Here is an 18,120-nt window from a genome sequence, read left to right on the forward strand (position 1 = left end):
CTCAGCCCCATGGGGAAGGGAGATGCAGGCTTAGGAGGGGGTGGGGAGGGGACGCCCAGACAGAGGGACCCCGAGGTTCTGGCCCTTGCTTCTTGGCCTGAGACGGTGGGCAGAGCCTTGAACTGAGCTGGGCCCTCCACGGCCCCCGGCTGGCAGCTGAGGAGTGAGTGAGGGGGATCCTGCCGCGGAGCTGCTGGGACCTCTGGCGCGTGGGCCCCCAGCGGCACTGGGTGTGGTCTTGTGTTGCAGGAGATGATCTCGGAGCAGCGCTGGGCCCTCAGCTCCCTGCTGCAGCAGCTGCTGAAAGAGAAGGCGCAGCGAGAGGAGGAGCTCCGGGAGATCCTGGTGCGTCGGCGTCTGTGTGCTCGTCACACGGGGCCTGCTTCCCCTCAGAGGGCCCTCACACACCCTGGGCGTCCCGATCATGGTTGTCCGTCCGAGAAATGGGGAGCACGCAGGAAGGGAACCTCACGCTGAGGGCTGGCCGGTGCTGATGGTTTGGTGCCTGTTTGCCCAGCACTGCGGTGCCTGTTCGCAGCTGCGCAGGCTCGTGCCTACAGCGGCGCCCAGCCCTGGCGACCAGCTCGTCGTCATCCCCTCCCTTCGTGTCACTCGAGTGCTCCTCGGCGTTCTTTCCCAGGCTGCACCGGGGTCGGGCACCGGTCAGCCGCTGCTGAGCGTCGAGTCCCCTTCCCGCCCTTGACGTTTTAAGCAGCACCCTCTGACCATCTTCGAAGCTAAGCGTTTGAGAACAGCTGAGCACTTGCTCGGGGCAGATGCCCAGGAGAGGACTTGCTGTGTCCAGTGCAGGCCCTGGAATAAGCCTCTGAGCGGGCTGCCCACTCGTACTCTGTTTCCAAAGGGGTTTGACGCCAGCACATGGTCGGGGTGGCAGGGCCCCATTTAGGTGGCGGGCTGGGTCGTGTCCTGCAGCCCCCAGGTACTCCTGGGTGGTGAGAACGGAGGCTGGCCAGCCCGCCAGCTGCGGCATCGCCACTGCCGCAGGCGTGCTCCAGCTCCGCCGTGGGCAGGCCCTGGGCAGGGCACGGGAAGACGAGGCCTGGCTGCCGCCGTCTACAAACCGTAGCGATGCGGACACTGTGCAGGGCAGCCACAGGCTGTGTCTGTGTTCCTGCCCTCAGGGGACCTCAAGGGACTCTCTGGGGAGAGGCACTGCCTCAGCAGAGCATGAGTGTCAGGGTCATAGGTTCCAGAAGGGAGGTATGTCCACAGCCCGGGGAGGGCCATGTCCAGAAGAGGGGGGCCAGCTCAGCAAGGCCCAGGAGTGTCCACCAAGGGCACAGGGGCAGTGCCCGGGTTGGAGGCCCGCTGTCCCGCACACCTTGGCCCCAGGGTATGGGTGCAGCTGCAGCCCAGGCCGGGCCGGCGCAGGCGTTCAGAGAGCAGGCCCCAGACCCGGGGTTGGATCCCGGCCCTGGCCTGGGCAGCTCTCAGACCTCGGGCAGGCTGCTGACCACTCGGAACCTCGGGCTCTCCGCTCGTGCGGTCCAGCCTGTTTCGCAGGTACGAGAATTACGTGCAGTAGCTCCTCTTGGCACACAGCACGGGGCGGCGCACGGCGCTCTGCCAGTGTGAGCTGCCGCTAGGGTCGCTCCTTCCCTGCTCTGTCCCCAGCGCCTAGTGCAGCACCCAGCCCAGGACAGCGCTCGGGGAATGTTCCTGAACGACGGAAGGAAGGAGGCAGTTTCCACAGCGTGTTTGTGATCCCTCAGCTTGGGCAGGGCAGGGCAGGGCAGGCCACGCCAGAGGCTGGAGGTGTCCTCGGGACCCTATTTCTGTCCCTGCCTGGCACCCAGAAGATCAGCCTGAGCTCTGTGGGAGGCGGCGGTAGCTGCTTGGTGCTTCGCTGTTTCCACAAGTGGGCGAGGCGGTGTCCCTCCAGACCAGTGGTGCGCAGAGCCAGGTGCCGGGCATCAGCAGCCCAGGTTCAGGCCCCCGCCAGGCGTGGTGCACCGCCCGTGAGATCCGCCTCGGCACTGAGTGGGGCGGAGTGGCGCTCGCTGCCCTCCCTGCCTCTGTGGCGAAGCGACGCGGGTGTGTGGGGAGTCATCGGGGAGGTGCCGAGCGCCACCCCGTGCTCAGGGGAGCAGAGCTCACGGTCATCAGGGTCATCATCGTTTTTGTTTGCCGGTCTGTAACCAACAGCATCTGCTTCGTCCTTGGCAGACGGAGTTAGAAGCCAAAAGCGAAACCAAGCAGGAAAACTACTGGCTGATTCAGTATCAACGTCTCTTGAACCAGAAGCCCTTGTCCTTGAAGCTGCAGGTAAGGACGGGGGTAGCGCCTGCCCCGCCGGGAGCCCCTGGGGCCTCCGTCCAGAGGGCCCCCTCTGCCGCAGGGGCAGCCTGCCAGGTCCCGCGAGAGACCCCCGGCGGGACGGCAGTGGGAGAGGGGGAGGGCTCGCTCCGGTGAGGAGCAGATGGCCTGTGTCGCGGAGCCCGCGAGCCCACGGGGGCCGGGGCCCGCCGTGCCCGCCAGCGCGGGCAGGCGACGGTGCTGTCTCTGAGCACCTGCCGCGCGTGAGACAGGTGTGCCCCCTCCTCTCTCTCTGGCTCCGCCTCCCTCCCTCTCCCCGCACACTTTTTTTTTTAACCTTAAATAAAAATGGAGTCTTTCTACACACACTATTTTGGCCACTTCTTTTTCCCCTCCGTAACAGTGGCAGGCGGGTGTCCAGGCCTGCACGGGCGCAGGCGCCCTCCCTGTCCCCAGACAGCCATGTAGCGGGCAGCACGTGGACGAACCCCCGCTTACCTAAGCAGCCCCCTCCTGGGGGCGCTCACGCTGCTCACCGACTTCGAGTGTGCAAACTCGGCGGCAGTGAACTTCCGTACAGTCATCTCTTTGTGCACACACGTGCGTGTTTGTAGGAAGACTTCGGAGAGCGCGTCTCTCATCTTCTGTACGTTCAGCCCCTCTGTTTGCCGCTGTCGGTAACGGCGTCTTCTTTTCCGCCCTGCCCGCGGGGCCCTGGCTGTGCTCGTGCAGGAGGAAGGCCTGGAGCGCCCGCTGGCGGCCCTGCTGGCGGAGCTGGCGGCCGAGCACTACCTGCCCATCTTTGCCCACCACCGCGTCTCGCTGGACACGCTGAGCCGGATGAGCCCCGGGGACCTGGCCAAGGTGGGCAGCACCCTCCTCCCGGGGGGTTGGGGGGGCCCAGCCCGGCCAAGCGCCGGCCCGCCCTTCTCGCAGTTCCTGCTGAGGCCGGCTCTCGGCCAGTGGCCCGGGGCCCCCTGGCTTCCGGGTGGCTTGCACACCTGCCCCGTCTGCCCCCACTGGCCGGGTGGGCCCCACGTGCCTGTGGCTGAGAAAATCCAGGATGTGGGTCCCACTGACCTGGACCCCACCCCACCCCGCCGCTGTAGAGCACTCACAGGGAACGGCGGCCCCGCCCAAGCCTGGTTGCATTCAGGTGCGTTGCACTGACTCGCTTGTTCTTCAGAGGAGCCGCGTCATGATGAAAGGTCACGTCTTTGTAGCACTTGCGGTGCCAGGGGCCGTCCGGGCACTTCTCGCACTCGGGCTCACGGAATGCTGCCCACGGCCCGGCCAGCAGGCGGCGTCCTGTCAGCGTCTCCCGGGTGGGGAGGCAGACGCACACTCGGGGTCGTTTGCCCAAGTTGCCCGGCAGAGCCAGGCCTCATGCCAGGCGGTGTGGGGCCGGGGGCCGCGTGCTGACCACTGTGCACACCGTGGGGCCCTGCGGGCGGTCCCTACACAGAAGGGCCGCGTGGGAGCCGAGACGGCCAAGCCCAGGCCCTTGCACTCGGGTGATTTGCCGCTGCGGCCTCTCGGCAGCTGGGTCTCGCCCTCGTGAGCTGTGACGGGGGCTCCTGGCACACTGGTCCTCGTGAGGGTGCAGTGAGGTCACGCAGGCGAAGCTGTCAGCACGGTCCCTGGCCCAGGGGGAGCACCTGTTAGCTAAGGGGGACCTCAGTAGGGTTGCCTTCCTTTTGGGCCTCAGTTTCCCCCTCCGCCACACTGACCGGGAGCCCAGGCAGGCTGGGCCCCAGGCAGGCCTCCACGTTTCCAGCCGAAGGTGCTGGCGGCCAGGAACGAGGCAGCCCCCGTGGCCCTGGGCGGTGCGGACGGCTCCCGCCAGCCCGGGCCACAGCCTGCTCTTCTTGGCCCCCTGCAGATGGGCGTCTCGGAGGCCGGCCTGCAGCGTGAGATCCCGCGCAGAGCCCAGGAGCTGCTGGATGCGGCCCGGACCCGGCCAGGTACCGACGCCTCGTGGGTGGGTGGGCCGTGGCTGGGGGCTCTCCTCTGCTTGCCTCTCAGGTGGAGCGCTACAGGCTGCTCTAGCCCCGCCCTGACCAGGCGGCTGCTCAGGGGGGTGGGCATCATCCCACACAGCGAAAGGTCACTGGTTCAATTCCCAGCGAGGGCATGTGCCCGGGTTGTAGCCCAGGCCCCAGGTTGGGGGCATGTGCGAGGCAACCAGTCGATGCTTTTTCTCCCTCCCTTCCCTGGTCTCTAAAAAAAAAGTAAATAAAGTATTTTTTTTAAAAAAGTGAATAGAAGCCCTGGCTGGCGTAGCTCAGTGGATTGAGCGCGGGCTGGGAACCAAAGTGTCCCAGGTTCAATTCCCAGCCAGGGTACATTCCTGGGTTGCAGGCCAGAACCCCCAGCAACCACACATTGAATCTTTCTCTCTCTCTCTCTCTCCCCCTCCCTCCCTTCCCTCTCTAAAAATAAATAAATAAAATCTTTAAAAAAAAAAAAAAAAAGTGAATAGAAGTAAAGGCTGGTTCCAGCCCTGCCAGTCCTGGAAGTTCCTCCTAAAGGGACAGGATTCACCCGTGAGGAAAATGGGCCCCACGGAAGGAAGTTTCCTCGAAGCGGCTGGGGGCCCTCCTGGCTCCCGGTCCCACGCCTTCCCCACACCCGGCCTGCAGACACCGGAGCCACGCCCCCAGGGCCCTTGGTGTCAAGGGGAAACCAGCTGTGCCCAGTGCCCAAGAGTGGGCCTGGGGCATGTCTGCAGGAAGGTGTTTGGGACGGGCTGTGAAGGGCCAGGAAGGCGCCCCCCGCCCCGTCGGAGGCCAGGGGAAGGCCGGTGCTGTGGCTGACGCAGGGGCTGGCGTGGGAAACAGGCCCCCTGTGTCCCGAGCAGGACCCAGTGCCAGGCACCTGCTGACCCTTTCACGTGTACCGTGTCCTGTCACCTCTGTTCCAACCCCATCAGGGGGGCAGTGGCGTCATCCCCATGTGAGGGGTGAGGAAACCGAGGCAGAGAGAGGTTAGCGCATCTCTCGCAACACCCCAGAGCTGGCGAATGGCTGAACCATAGTCTTCGCCGCCCCCTTGAGCAGGGACCCGGGGGCCTTGACAAGGGGAAGGACGCCGGGGGCCAGAAGAAGGGTGGAGAGGGCGGACGGCCAGCCTCGGGCAGGGCCTGTGTGGGGCAGAGGCTGCAGGGGGAGGCGCCGGGCTGGCCGCAGGGTGAGGCGGGAGCTCGGGCTGCCCGGGTGGGCAGAGGCCCTGGGCCCCTGGGTGCCGGGGCTGGGGCAGCGCTGGGCCAGCTGCAGGCTCCAGCCTTCCAGCCAGCTGTACTCCAGGGACTGGCTTTATCCAAGAAAAACTCATTAAACTTCCAGTCCTTTAATACCAAGCACCGTGCAAAATAGACACCTCCCAGATGTCTGTTCCCCCAGCTCTGACCCCGCTCTCGCTCTCGGAGTGGAGGTCAGAGGAGTTGGGTGTCAGGACTCGGGGTCGCCCCGGCCTTAGCAGACTAACCTCCCTCAGGCAGGAGTCAAGGGTGCCCTTTAACCCCGAGCCCCTGCAGCATCCAGAGCGGCTGCCTCTCGTCTTCTCCCTCGAACCTGGGGCTGGCGGGAGGCGGGTCCCCTCTCAGAATGTCCCCGCTGTCTGTGTGGGGTGCCCCAGCTGCTTCGGGCTCCTTCTGGGTCACGCCCACCCCACAGGGAAGTGGCTGGGGGGGGGGGGGGCGGGGAGGGGGCCCTTCTCAGCTCCAGAGGGGACGGGAAACCCTCGGGAATTCTCCCACCGGCTCTGCCACTGCTCCCAGGACCCGACAGGTGGTGCATTAAAGAGAGGGGGGGCTCTGTCCCCGGTTGGTCTGAGGCCCCCTGACACCCTTGGAGTGTCGAGTGTTGTGTAGCCTTTTTCAGATCTTCAGGGGCTTTTTCAGTTATAAAGAATACTATCTGTAGTTCAAACCACAGATGGACTGGAACACGCACTGAGGTCAGGGTGGGGGTCGGGGCTAAGGACATACTTGGGGCTGTTGGGGGGCTGTCGCGAGGTGGTGAGAGGGGCTGCCTTTTGTAAGGGCCCGTCCCGATGCCAGCTCCAGGGCTGGGTGCTGGCCCCAGGGCAGAGCAGTGGACACAGGGTGGGGGTGGGGGCCGGAGGTGGGGGCTCTGCCCGGGTGGGAGGGACCAGCCACAGGGACCTCCCCCTCCCCTCCCTGCCCCTCCGAGCCCTGATGGGTGGTGGCCAGTGGCGGAGAAGCTGAGAATGGCGGCCAGGTCCACCCCGGAGCTCCTGACCAGGGGCTCCTGCGCCGCGGCTCCGCCACCAGATGGCCCCGCAGCTCTGGGCAAGTGGCTTCCCCTCCCTGAGCTCCAATTCCTCATCTCCGAAGGGTCAGAGCCCAACTTGCAGGGTGGCTGTTGAGGTAGCCATGAACCCAGGGGATGTTCGGGTTCAGAGACCCCTCCCTGCCAGCGTCCCAGAGCACCTGTCTTACAGGTGGGGACCGAGACTCAGGGAGGAGGGGACACCTTCCCCCGATTCTGAAATCAGAGGGCCCCTCACCTCCCGGCGCACTGGCCACTTGGGGCAGCGGGACCTGGGCCATCGGCTAGGGTTTGGGACCACTGGGCGTGACCCTGGCTCAGGCTCTTTGGTCCCCACAGAGCTGCTGAACCACCCCAAGAAGAGGGCCTTGGGGCCCCGGAACCCACTGCCCCTGAGGAGTTCCCTGAGCCGGTGAGGCCGTCGGCGCCCCCCGCGGAGCTGGAGGTGCCGCTGTCGGAGTGCGTCGTGTGCCTGGAGCGGGAGGTGAGTTTGCGGCTGCGCCTCCCCCGCCCCCCGCCCCCCCCCCCGGGCGGGGGTCTCGCTCTGAGTGTGCCGTGTGCGCCAGGAGCTGTGGCCACTGCGGGAAATGATGGTGACCCGTGACCCCACGGGCCAAACACGAGCGATGCTGACGTCATTTTCTGGGCCTTTTCTTCAGAAGAGGGTTTTTCCCTACTTAACAAACACACTAAGGAAAACTTTCCAAGTTGTTGAATATCAACAATACATGTTTCTCTGAAAGAGGCTATTTTAAAACAAAGGATAACAAAATTCACCCTTATTGTAAAAACTGAACACAGCACATAAGATTAAAATCCACCCCTCCCTCTGCCATGCGGTCCCCTTAGAAAGGGCCAGCAGGGTACAGCGTCCGATTACCCCGAGGTTTTTACCAGCCCCAGGGCAGGCCGCGGTACAGGGGCGCTCTTTGGTTATAAATTTAACCAAATTTCTGCATTCGAGCCCCGTAGGTGGGCTTCCCATTCCATGTAACTACAAACAGTGCTGTGCTGACTGGCCTCGGACCCAACTGGGAGCACGGCCTTAATGACCACTGCGTGATGCATTCCTGACACGGACATGCGGCAGCAACGCAAGGGCGAGGCATCTGAGCCATGATGCGGGGGTCGCTTTACACCCAGGGGCTGGGCAAGGGCATCCAAAGCCACGCCGGCTGGGAACGGCCTTCGAGTCCGCGGGGCGGGGCGGGGCGGGGCGGGGTCGAATTGTGAGGCCCTGCAGCACAGCGCGCACCGCCGCTGTCCCCCGCGGGGGCGTGGGGACTGTCCAGGCCGGTGGCAGGCAGGGAAGGCCAGGAGTGAAACGTCAGGAATATGGTGTGGCTTTATTTTAGAGACAAAGGGGCGGGGCCTGTGGGGATGGATGGAATTTTCACCGAACGCGGAGGAGCACTGCCGAACTGCTGCCGGAAGGAAGGGCCGGGCTCTCGCCTGCGCCCCGTGTGGGGTGTGGCCCCGGAGCGGCCGAGTGGGCGGGGACGACCATCCGCGGCAGCGCCCAGACGCTCCGGCTCTCTCCCCAGGCGCAGATGATCTTCCTCAACTGCGGCCACGTCTGCTGCTGCCCGCAGTGCTGCCAGCCGCTGCGCACCTGCCCGCTGTGCCGCCAGGAGATCGCCCAGCGCCTCCGGATCTACCACCGCAGCTGAGCGCCCGCCGGGCCCAGGCCCCCGGCCCCCCGCCCCCCGCCCCAGGCCCAGGGCTCCAGCACGCCCCTGCTCTGCCCACACGAGTAAGGCCCCCTCTCGTCCTGGGCCCTGCCCCACAGCCCGGGAGTGTGCCCCCACCCTTGACCTCCAAGCACTGCTAGGCTGGGGCAGAATGTGCTCCTGACCCATGACCCGAGTCCTGTGACAGAAGAGTGAGGGTCCCTCGTGGCACCGGGAAGGCTCTGGGCGTGGCGGCGCAGCTGTGCCGCCCTCGGAGCCAGGGCTGGGGTCCTGGCCAGGGTGGCTTTGCCACCTCCCAGCAGACTGTGGGGGCCCCTGTCCCTGCAGGAGCCTCAGCCTCCTTACCGGGGGAACATAGACAGTGCTGTCCCCGCTGCGGGGAGGGGCGGCCACAGGCCACCGCAGGCGTGCTCTGAGGTCCCCCGAGCAGCTGGAAGGTGCTCAGTGCAGACCTTGCACCCAGAGCAACAGCAGCCCCCCCTCGCCCCCCTCGCTGCTGTCCCCACTGCTCTGGGCCCCTCTGCTCCCCGGTTCAGGGGCAGGTGGTGAGCTTTGCAGACCCAAACCAGGAGCATCGGTGTCAATAAACCCCCCTCCAGCTGCTTCCTCAGAGTCATCACTGGGTCCCGGAGGAGCCTGGGGAGAGGGAGGGTCGAGGGCCCAGGAGGGGCCTACACCTCGGTCAGAGGAGGGGAGGCAGAGACATTCTGGAACGGGGAGCTCCGCAAACCTCCCCCCAGGGGTGGAGAGGCAGGGCCTGGGGAGAAGGGCAGGACAGCCCGAGGAGGAGCAGGTCGTGCTGGGTCTGGACCGCGTGGCTGTGCCGGCCATCCCGGGAGCCGTGTGCCTCGCTCTTGCTGCAGGGTTGCACGCTTGTTGTGCCTTTTCTGGCAAACGGTTTCGAGCCGAGGGTGGCTTGTTCTCTGGGCTACAGGCAGGAAGCCACAGTGCGTGGACAGGCCAGCTAGATGCGGCCCCCCGCCAGCACCACACACAGGCGTCGGGCTTTAAATAAAGCATTTATTGATTAGTAGAGCTTAAACAATTTGCATAATATTTTTAATACAATATCTGGGGAGGATGACTGGAAAACCCCAAAGGCACAAGAGGACAGCATCTCGAGACGGAATGTGTTGGTATCAGAGGTTGGTGAGGTGTTTGAGATTAGGGCTGGGGCGGACTGGGGGACCCTGAGCACCAGCCACTGCCTCATGTCCTGGGGGTCCGAGGCCCCGGCCCCAGGAAGCAGGTTAAAGGGATGGAGGGTGCAGGGCGGGGTGGGGGCCCTGCCGGAGGACCCTGAAAGGGTCCCGCTGTGCCCTGCTGGCCTCCATTCAAAGCAGCAGCAGCAGGGCCTGGGGGCTGCCCCGGCTCAGCTGCCACCCCCAGGGAAAAGAAGCAGAAGGAAGACAGTTGGGCCCTGGTGACTCACATTTGAAAAGGGGCCTGGAATGTTCAGGGCGAGGTGACGTGGTGCATCAGGCAGCAGGGCCACGCCACAGCCCGACCCCAGATCCTCGGAGCGGCAGCCCTCGGGAGCCCTGCCGGCCCCCTCGGTGGACAGCACGTACCTTGGAGGTGGCCCACGGAAGACAGAGTCCACACCTACCAAACCCACCCTCTGAGCAAAGTGCGTGTGGGCGCCGAGGGACCCCCAAAGGCAGGGTCCTGGCACCGAGCGGAAGGAGAGGGACCACCACGGCTGGAAGTGGGGACACGGGCCTGGGGCCTGCCTGGCCTCCGGCGGTGCTCCCTCTGCCCTCCGGCCTCCAGCTCCCCTGCAACACTTCCTCGCCCTGACCAGCACATTCCAGGCCTTTGCATTCCAACCCCAGGCCTGCAGGCCCATACCCCTTCACGTGGAAGCCCTCCCCCCAGCGACCCCAGCTGGGCTGCAGCCTGAAGACACCGTCCTTGCACCTCCCCTCACCCGGGGTCGGGGCGCGAGGCCTTCGGGCCCAGCCTGGACAAGCAGAAGATGGGCTCATACTCTGTGTTTCCGGTTCCAACGAGCCCTTGGTGACGCCAGGGGAGGGGATTCATGGGCTCTGAGTCACAGGGGACGGTGCCTTTAACTCCCTCTGTGCAAGGATGGCAAGCCCCCGAGGGAAACAGGCCACAGGAGAACGGCAGGAAGGGAGGACCCAGAGACCCGGGACCCTCGGGTGCTCCCCAGCCCCTCAGCTACACTCAGCTCCCAGCACAAGCAGGAAAGCCAAGTTCACCCCACAAAAGAGAAGACGGAGCAACGAAGAATGACCGAACCCAATAAAGTGACTTCGGGAGGGCCCATCCCTGCCCGGCCCCAGAGGTGCCACACCAGCCCCGCCCCGCCCGCACCGGAGGCGCAGACCCGCGCCCGCTGGGCACCTAGGAGGGAGGGGCCCGTGTGCCTGGTCCAACAGAAGCTTGGGGGCGACCTGCCTAGAACTCAGTCTGCACCCCTGCGCTGTCCTCGGTGGTGGTGTGGATGTGGGGACGGCCACCGGGGCTGGACACCTGTTCCCCAGTCTCCTGGTCGCTGGGCTTGGGAGGCTCGAGGTCCACGGCCTTTCCAGGTGGGAGTTGCCGGAGCGGCGAGGCAGGCGGTGAGGGGGCCTGAGGGCGGGCCGCGGGCTGGGGGCTCTCCTGCACAGGGGCCCCGTTCAGCAGGGGAGCTGCCGGCGGGGGGCTCTCAGCCCGCAGATTCTGGGCCAGCAGGCCACGGAGCCCAGTGACACTGTCCACGGACGCGGGCGACACGGGCTCAGAGCCGGCCTCCAAGGGTAGCCCGGCATCGTCATCCTGGACCACGGACACCACCTGCTTGGCACGCCGTCGCTTCTCCGAGATGGTGGCTGCCTCCGGGACTCGGGCGCTGGGGCTGCCGCTGTCCCCACCACCACCGCCACCGCCACCATACTCCTCGCCCCAGTCGATGGGCGAGCCCTCGGCCAGCAGGTGCAGGTTGGGGTCGCTGTTGTGCAGGACCACGCTGTCTCGGTACAGGTTGTGCTTCCTCTGCACGGCGGCCTCCTTCACGGCTGCGGGGCCCAAAAAGCGACTTCAGGACATTTGCCGGGGGGCCACAGCCGCCACCACAATGCCAGCATCACCCCCTCCCCACCAGGCCTCCCCCGAGCCTGAGGGGACACTGTCATTGGGATGTGACTTGTGCCAGGCCTCACTGCTAGGAAGGGGGAGCCGTGATCCTAACCCAAGCCCAAGCTGGTCACCACCATGTCACCCTGTCACTCATCTGACCCTCCCCCAAGTGCCAAGGACCCACAGAAGAGCTAAGGCACAGAGACTCAGCCCCACTTCCCGTGGCCACACAGCTCACAGGAGCCCACCCGGCCCAGAGGCGTAAATCTCACGATTTCCTTTGCAGCTTCACTGACCGCACCAGAAAGACCTCTGGGCCGCCTCCCCCGCCCTCCCGGCCCCACGAGTCCCTGCAGCAGCCAAGGCAGTGGGGGCGCCCCCCACCCAGCTCCGCACCAGCCCCCCCGGGGCGGGGGGCGGGGGCCGGCACGCACCCTGCAGAATGTCCTTCATGACCGTCTGCAGCACCACCTCCTCGTAGGTGTTCTCCACCAGGATGAACCTGGCGAAGTCCTCGAAGATCAGCTCCTGGAACCGGGGCAGCTCCTGCAGGGCGGGCGGGCGGGCACGGGGCAGAGAGGAGGGGCGGTCAGGGCCTCGGGGCGAGAGGGCCCGCAGGCTCCCCCCACTGGGGACGGGGCGGGGCGGGGCCGCTCACCGACTTGCAGGTGGGAGCCAGCTTCTTGAGCAGGAACGGGATGGTGATCTGCAGCAGCGCCTCCCGGAAGAAGCGCTTCCGCACGGAGCTGCTGTCGTAGTCGTACTTCTGCCAGGGAAGAGGGGAAGCGAGGGGCTCTGAGGCAGCGGCTCCACCGGCCCCTGGCAGGAGGGCGGAAGGCCAGGGGTCCGACCTGAGCCCCAGTGTCCCGATTCGCACAAGCGGGTGAGTGGCGCCTCCTGCAGGGGCGGCCAGCCTGGGGGGCCGCTCGCTCACCTTCAGCACCCGCTCCAGGATCCGCTGGATGGACTTGCACAGCTCCTCCTTGGTGGGCCCCTTCCCCAGCTCCTGGTGCAGGAGGGTCTCGAAGGTGTACACGGCGTTGTCCATTTGCTGTGGGGCACACCGCGGGCACATGAAGGCCCCGGAGTGACCGCAGCCCCTTCCTCCACACTCCTGGGGGCTCGGCCAGCCGTCCCAGGCCGGCCTGGGGAGGGGGAGTGGGGGGCCTGTGCCCCCACTCGCTGTGCTCATGCCCTCATCGCTGGTGCCTGCTGTGTGCTAGCACATGAACGTGACCAGCCCATGGGGGCCAGGCCCTGCCTCAAGGAACTAGGACACAGAGGCCCTGGGCCCTGCAGGAAGGGGCCTGGGGCGCAGAGAGGGCTGCGTGGAGGAAGGGGTCTCTAAGCTGAGACCCGAAAGATGAGCTGGAATTAGCCAGCTGAGCAGAGGGACAGGTGTTCCGAACAAATGGGTGAGCACCCGAGGCCAGAGCAGGAGGGCACTCGGGGCTGCGTGGGGCTCCAGGGCAGCTCCCGAGGAGGCTGGGGCCGGACAGCGGAGCCCTCCCCGGAGACGGAGGACAGTGGGAGGGCAGCGGCCCCTGACACACCTCACGCATGTGGATCTGGGCTCGCTGCTTGAACACAGATGTGCTAGAGACGTCGAAACGCTGCTGCAGCCCATCCAGCCGCAGGGGCTCCATCTTCTCGTAGCAGCTCTGCATCTTGAGGGGGTGATACGCCAGCTGCGACAGCTTCTCCATGTACTGCAGGGAGGCGGGGACACGTGGAACCTGAGCTGGGGCCGCCCGAGAGGCCAGGCAGCCCCCCCCCAGACCCACACCTCCCTGGGCCCTCGGAGGCGGGGCCCTCGGGCTGGCCCCAGCCCCCGGAAAGGCCGCCGGGGATGGAGGGCCTGAGAGACACAGGATGGGGGTCTGAAGGCAGGAGGCACGCGGTTCAGCCACATGACCTGGGTGCCGAGAGAGGGTTCTTGCGCCTCCGGGGGTACTGGGTGGCCTTGGGTGGGCACACGCTCTCTGAGCCTCAGGGTGCTCGGCCTCAAAACCAGGTAGTTTCTCGCGATCGCTAAGGTTCTTTCTGGTTCTCAAACGCCATGATTATTATGGTCTGTGGACGCTCCGATTTGAGGTATGGAAGAGGAGGCTAGGGTTACAGGACCAATTCTATCTGCACCTGACAACCAGGTGGGGCTCCAGGAAGCCGAGTGCCCCACAGGGGGTCTGTGGCAGGGCATCGGCCCCGAGAACCAGCCAACTGAGGAGCAGCGGGGGAGCCTGGCTGTTTGTGGGGCGCACGGAAGGCGCACACGCATTCACTCTCCCTGACGATTACACCGCGCATGTCGGGGGCCAGCCCTTCCCCCCTCCCTTCCCCTCCTTCTGTCTCTTCCTCCCTCCCTCCCTCCCTCCCTTCCCTGTTCAGTCCTTTCGCAGTTTAGCAGCCCGCTTGGCAGATAAAGGCCAGTGGCCGGGGGTTAGGCTCCCCCTGCCCTCCAGCTGCCAGGCCCCCACAGGCCAGCCAACAGCTTCAGCCTCACACACTCAGCCCCTCGGACCCCGTTTACAGGCTCCTCCAGGAAGGGAGGGGAGGGGGCGGCCTCACCTCGCCCAGCTTGTCAATGCCACCCTCGTTGATGACGTTCAGGTTCATGTCCGTGACCTCCTTGAAGAAGACGTCCCGCACCTCGGTGAAGCCCTGGCTGGTGGGCACCATGAGGGCCTCCAGGATGGACGAGATGTAGGGCTGGACGTGGTTCCGGACACACACCTCCGCCTTGGGGAGGATGAAGGCTGCGCCCGGGGGTGCAGGGGGAGCTGGTTAGCTAGTGTCCGTCCCCCCCCCATCCCGGAGGGAGCAGCTCCCAGCCACCTCAGGCCCCAGGGCGAGAGGTGAGCGGTCCGGTTATTTCTTTAGAGAAAACCACTGGGGACAACAGCAGCAGGCACTGATTCTAGTGACAGTGAGGACGATAAACCCGTGCAGCCAACAGGAGAGGGTCTCCCGAGACTGGCCCCTGGTGTCTCTGGGGCTGGGGCAGCAGGGAACTGGGAAGCCTGCTGTCCGTGGAGGTGCGGGCAGCTTTCTGCTCAGCGAGAGGCAGGAAAGACACCTTCGGGGGCTCGCCCAGTTGTTTTTTTTAAGAAACGGGAGCCCTGGCTGGTGTGGCTCAGTGGGCTGAGCACGGGCCTGCAAACTGAAAGGTCACCGGTTCGATTCCCAGTCAGGGCACATGCCTGGGTTGTGAGCCAGGTCCCCAGTAGGGGGCGTGTGATCTCTCACACGTTGGTGTTTCTCTTCCTCTCTTTCTCCCTCCCTCCCCCTCTCGAAAAGTAAATAAATAAAATCTTTTTAAAAAAAGAAAAAGAAATGGGAAACACTTGAGCTGTTTCCATGAGCTCCTGGGTTTTACAAACGCCGCGAGCCCAGCCCTGCCCAGGAACGGCGTGGCCTGGCTCAGCGGGACCGCACAAAAGGTTGTGTCCCTGTGAACAGGGACCATCTCCAGGACATTCTGACCTGGGGGACTTCAATGTCCCTCCCTCTCTGCCCAGCTAGGCTTGTTCGTTCCACAGAGTAAGTGGCAACTCTTGGGGTCCTATCCTCTCCGTGAACACGGCCGGCGAAGACTAGCTCTCAGGCAACCGGCGACTCTGGCCGCATCGCGGCGCTGAGGGAGCGACAGGGCCCCTTCTGACCGGGCACAGGAAGGGGCAGACGCTGACTTGGAAAAGTCTGACTTGGTGAACGTGAAGCATCACCAAGTCCGGCCAACGTCTGCTAACGCGACCCGTGGAGATGCGAGGTCGACCCAAGAGGCGCGGCAGGCTGAACCTCCTGGGCAGACACCAAGGCCTCGAGATCTGGGTTTATGGAAACAGCAGCCCAAACCAACCTATGGGGACTGGAAAGCAATGGCTCAGACGTGATTCTGATTTTTTTAAAAAGAAATCAGTGCATGAGGCCACCGCTATGAAATGGACAGGGATCTCTGAAACAGACAGGAGGGCCCAGCGGGTCCGCCCACCCAGGACGAGCGGGGCGGGCGGCCTGCCTACCTCGGATCTTGCTGGCCAGGTGCTCCTTGGAGGTGATGATCTGGTCCATGTCGGTGCGGATGACCGCCTCCATGGCCGGCCGCGCCAGCTGCAGCTTGGACAGCACCTCCTCGAACTGCGCTTTGGCCTGCTCGTACACGAGGCGGTACACGGCGTCCGAGATCTGCGGGCAGGCCGAGATGCAGTGTCAGTTCTGGGCTGAGGGGGCTGGCCAGCCGCAAGCCTGCAGCCCCCACCCCCAAGCCCAGGCCGCGCACCTGGATCCACTGCCGCTGTCGCTCCTGTGGTTTCCCCTTCAGCCGTGGGGCAAGCTCCGCCTTCAGCTCAGGGCCCAGCTCCTCCATCACCAGGTTGCTCAGGATCTAGGGCCGGGAAGCACAGCCGGGGCAGGGGTCAGAGGCTGGCCGGGCACCCTCATCTCCATGTTCCACCAAGGACGGCCACTGTAGCCCCCGCCTCCTTGGGGTTTGGCCCTTTGCTCCATGTCTCCAATGCCCTGTCTCCTCAGTGGCCTTCTCACAGGTCTCAGCTTATCTGCTTGGGTGTCCTGCAGGATCCTCGCAGCCAGAGGTGATACCCCAGGGCCTTTGCACATGCCACCTTCCTGTCTGGAACACCACGCCCCTCCCCTGCCCCCATGCCTTGGCTGTGCAGGGAAGTGTGTGCGTGTTCATTTGTCAAATGTCTGTTCCTCCCACTAGACAGTGAGTTCCATGAGGCCCAGCGCCACGTCCCTTCCCATCACAGTGGCGTCGGGACACCTGGGCCCGGGCAGGTGCTCAGGAAACAACTGAACAAAATAACAAGTGTCTCCGTCTGCATGGCCAGCCTCGGGCTGCATGTGTCCAAACCTGAGCTTCTCATCTGTCCGCACCTGCAGCACCCCGGAGCCCCACCTCGGCGCTGACCCCATCCTCCAGGCCCTGGGGCACCTGCTATAGTCTCCCCACCAGTCTTCCTGGCCTCACCTGCACCTCGTTCCCACACAGCATCTCCCAGGTGCCATACAGCTCCTTCGACTGGCGGTACATGCGGATGGCGTCCGTGAACGCGGGGCCCTCCACCTTGGAGTTTTCGGGGATCCCTGCCAAGGAGAGGGAAGGAGAGAGGAGGTCGGCAGGGTGGCCCAGGGGCCTCCATACGACCAACCGACTAACAGGCAAACACGTGCACGCACACACGCGCCCACACACCCTCATCTGCGACCCCCACTGCCCTGGTCAGCCCTGGACAGGAGTAGTTGCAGTGGCAGCAACGGGGGTAATAACCCACTGCTGACGGCAGCGAGGCAGTCCTCCTTCATACCTTCCTTATCCCCTCAAGTCCTCCCGATCACCCCAAGACAGGGCACTGGCATCACCCCACTTCTCGGGGGTCAGGCCACACTGCCCAGGTGCCGAGCGCCGCAGGGCGGAGGGCAGCCATGGCAGAGCCACCGCCCTTCCAGGGGCGGCTGCTCCGAGATCCTTGTTCCCGCCTCGCCCCGCCCCGCCTCCTCTACGTCAGGCGCCTGCGCACCCTCCCACCAAGGACCCAGCAGATGGTCTGCCACGCGGCACACCGGGCTGCAGCCACGGGCAACCTATGCGCAAACGTGATTTGCGACGGTACCCGTGGGCCAGGACTGCCACACCTGGTTCCGGATCACTGAACCCGAGAGGGCCTCAGTTTCCCCTTCTGAACACTGGGAGCCAGGACCCGGCCTGGCCTCACACAGCACCCGGGAGGCTCCCGGGGCCACAGCGCAGGCGCGGCACTTGACTAGGAACTGCGGCGCGGACCCGCTCTCGCTGCGTGGTCCGCCTCGGTCACGGCTGTGCGTCCAGGTCGGGCGAGAAAATGCCACTTCCCTGTTTTTGGTATTAGTGCTGGTGGCGGTGGCCCAGACGAGTTTGCCCGCCTCCCCCGGGGCTGGCGGGGAACCTGCAGACTGGGTGCTGGGGAGGCTAGAAGGTGCAGGAAGCTGCAAAAGCCGACTTGGGGAAGAACGTGGTTCAACACCGCAGAGCCAGGCAGCGGGCGGCCGCCCTGGCCACGTGCCTGCGACCGCGGCGTCCCGGGGCGGAGGGAAGGGAAACTCAGCTTGTGCCTCCGAAACCCCGGCTCCCCCTGCGATGACTACAGGCTGAGTCACCGCCACAGAGAAAAAGCCCCTCTCTGGCGTGCGGAGGACGCCTCCCCTCCCACGTGCGGCCGACCGCAGGAATCACGGCCCGTCGGAGCCGGAAGGGAGCTTGGCTGGGGAAACTGAGGCCCAGCCCCCATCCCTACAGTGGCAGCAACCTGGACGGCGGCAGGAGTGGTCGGGGGGGGCGGTGGAGTCTCTCCCCTGTGCTTCAGGGACCTGACATCAGGCAGGAGCCACTAGGGCAGCGCAAGGCTGTTCTAGCCAGAGCACCATCCAGAGCCCCCAGGGTAGGTGCTGCCCACCTGGGCCGGGAGAGAAACCCCCGCCTCAAGCTCTCAGGAGGGGCACCGTCTCCTAGAGACCGGGGTTTGCCTAAATACTCTGGGCTCTGCATTACCTGCAGCCTCTCCCACTTCAGGGCATTTATATTCCACGGGCACCAGTCAGGCCTGCCAGTCCAGGGTGCTTTCCACCGGGGAGGCAGAGGGCGGGCCCGCGGGGAGGAAGCACCGATGTTCAGGCACTGGCTCTGGCCAACCCGGCCCTTAGGAGGGCTCCACTCCCCGGGCCTGAGCGAGTCCCAGGAGCCTGGCTGGGCTGCTGGTGGCTGCATGGCAGGTCCCCTC

At 65.2% G+C, this 18,120-nt stretch overlaps 2 protein-coding genes across 5 annotated transcripts in view; one reads left to right on the top strand and one right to left on the bottom strand.

Annotated features, from left to right (window-relative positions):
* LRSAM1 (leucine rich repeat and sterile alpha motif containing 1) overlaps positions 1 to 8,866 on the top strand; it is a 36,401-nt gene extending 27,535 nt beyond the window's left edge. The window contains exons 21-27 of one of the 3 annotated variants that reach the window (XM_036022251.1): positions 250 to 345; positions 2,188 to 2,286; positions 3,010 to 3,141; positions 4,160 to 4,241; positions 5,882 to 5,884; positions 6,911 to 7,053; positions 8,114 to 8,866. In XM_036022251.1, the coding sequence (XP_035878144.1) occupies positions 250 to 345; positions 2,188 to 2,286; positions 3,010 to 3,141; positions 4,160 to 4,241; positions 5,882 to 5,884; positions 6,911 to 7,053; positions 8,114 to 8,239 (681 nt within the window). In that variant the 3' untranslated portion in view covers positions 8,240 to 8,866. Of the gene's footprint in view, positions 1 to 249; positions 346 to 2,187; positions 2,287 to 3,009; positions 3,142 to 4,159; positions 4,242 to 5,881; positions 5,885 to 6,890; positions 7,054 to 8,113 lie in introns of all 3 variants that reach the window. The other 2 variants (XR_004902355.1, XR_004902356.1) reach the window with 2 other exon arrangements.
* Positions 8,867 to 9,265: 399 nt separating this feature from the next.
* The window catches only part of NIBAN2 (niban apoptosis regulator 2), a 50,843-nt gene continuing 41,988 nt past the window's right edge, over positions 9,266 to 18,120 (bottom strand). The window contains exons 6-15 of one of the 2 annotated variants that reach the window (XR_004902357.1): positions 16,335 to 16,450; positions 15,624 to 15,728; positions 15,367 to 15,529; positions 13,913 to 14,100; positions 12,898 to 13,053; positions 12,279 to 12,395; positions 12,003 to 12,110; positions 11,779 to 11,890; positions 9,823 to 11,283; positions 9,266 to 9,791 (exon numbers count right to left, since the gene is read on the bottom strand). Coding sequence is in view for 1 of the 2 variants with exons in the window: in XM_028520435.2 (XP_028376236.1) it covers positions 10,685 to 11,283; positions 11,779 to 11,890; positions 12,003 to 12,110; positions 12,279 to 12,395; positions 12,898 to 13,053; positions 13,913 to 14,100; positions 15,367 to 15,529; positions 15,624 to 15,728; positions 16,335 to 16,450 (1,664 nt within the window). In the remaining variant the exon portion in view is untranslated. Of the gene's footprint in view, positions 11,284 to 11,778; positions 11,891 to 12,002; positions 12,111 to 12,278; positions 12,396 to 12,897; positions 13,054 to 13,912; positions 14,101 to 15,366; positions 15,530 to 15,623; positions 15,729 to 16,334; positions 16,451 to 18,120 lie in introns of both variants that reach the window. The other variant, XM_028520435.2, reaches the window with a different exon arrangement.

The sequence above is a fragment of the Phyllostomus discolor genome, chromosome 3 (genome assembly GCF_004126475.2).
Source record: "Phyllostomus discolor isolate MPI-MPIP mPhyDis1 chromosome 3, mPhyDis1.pri.v3, whole genome shotgun sequence".
NCBI lineage: Eukaryota > Metazoa > Chordata > Mammalia > Chiroptera > Phyllostomidae > Phyllostomus > Phyllostomus discolor.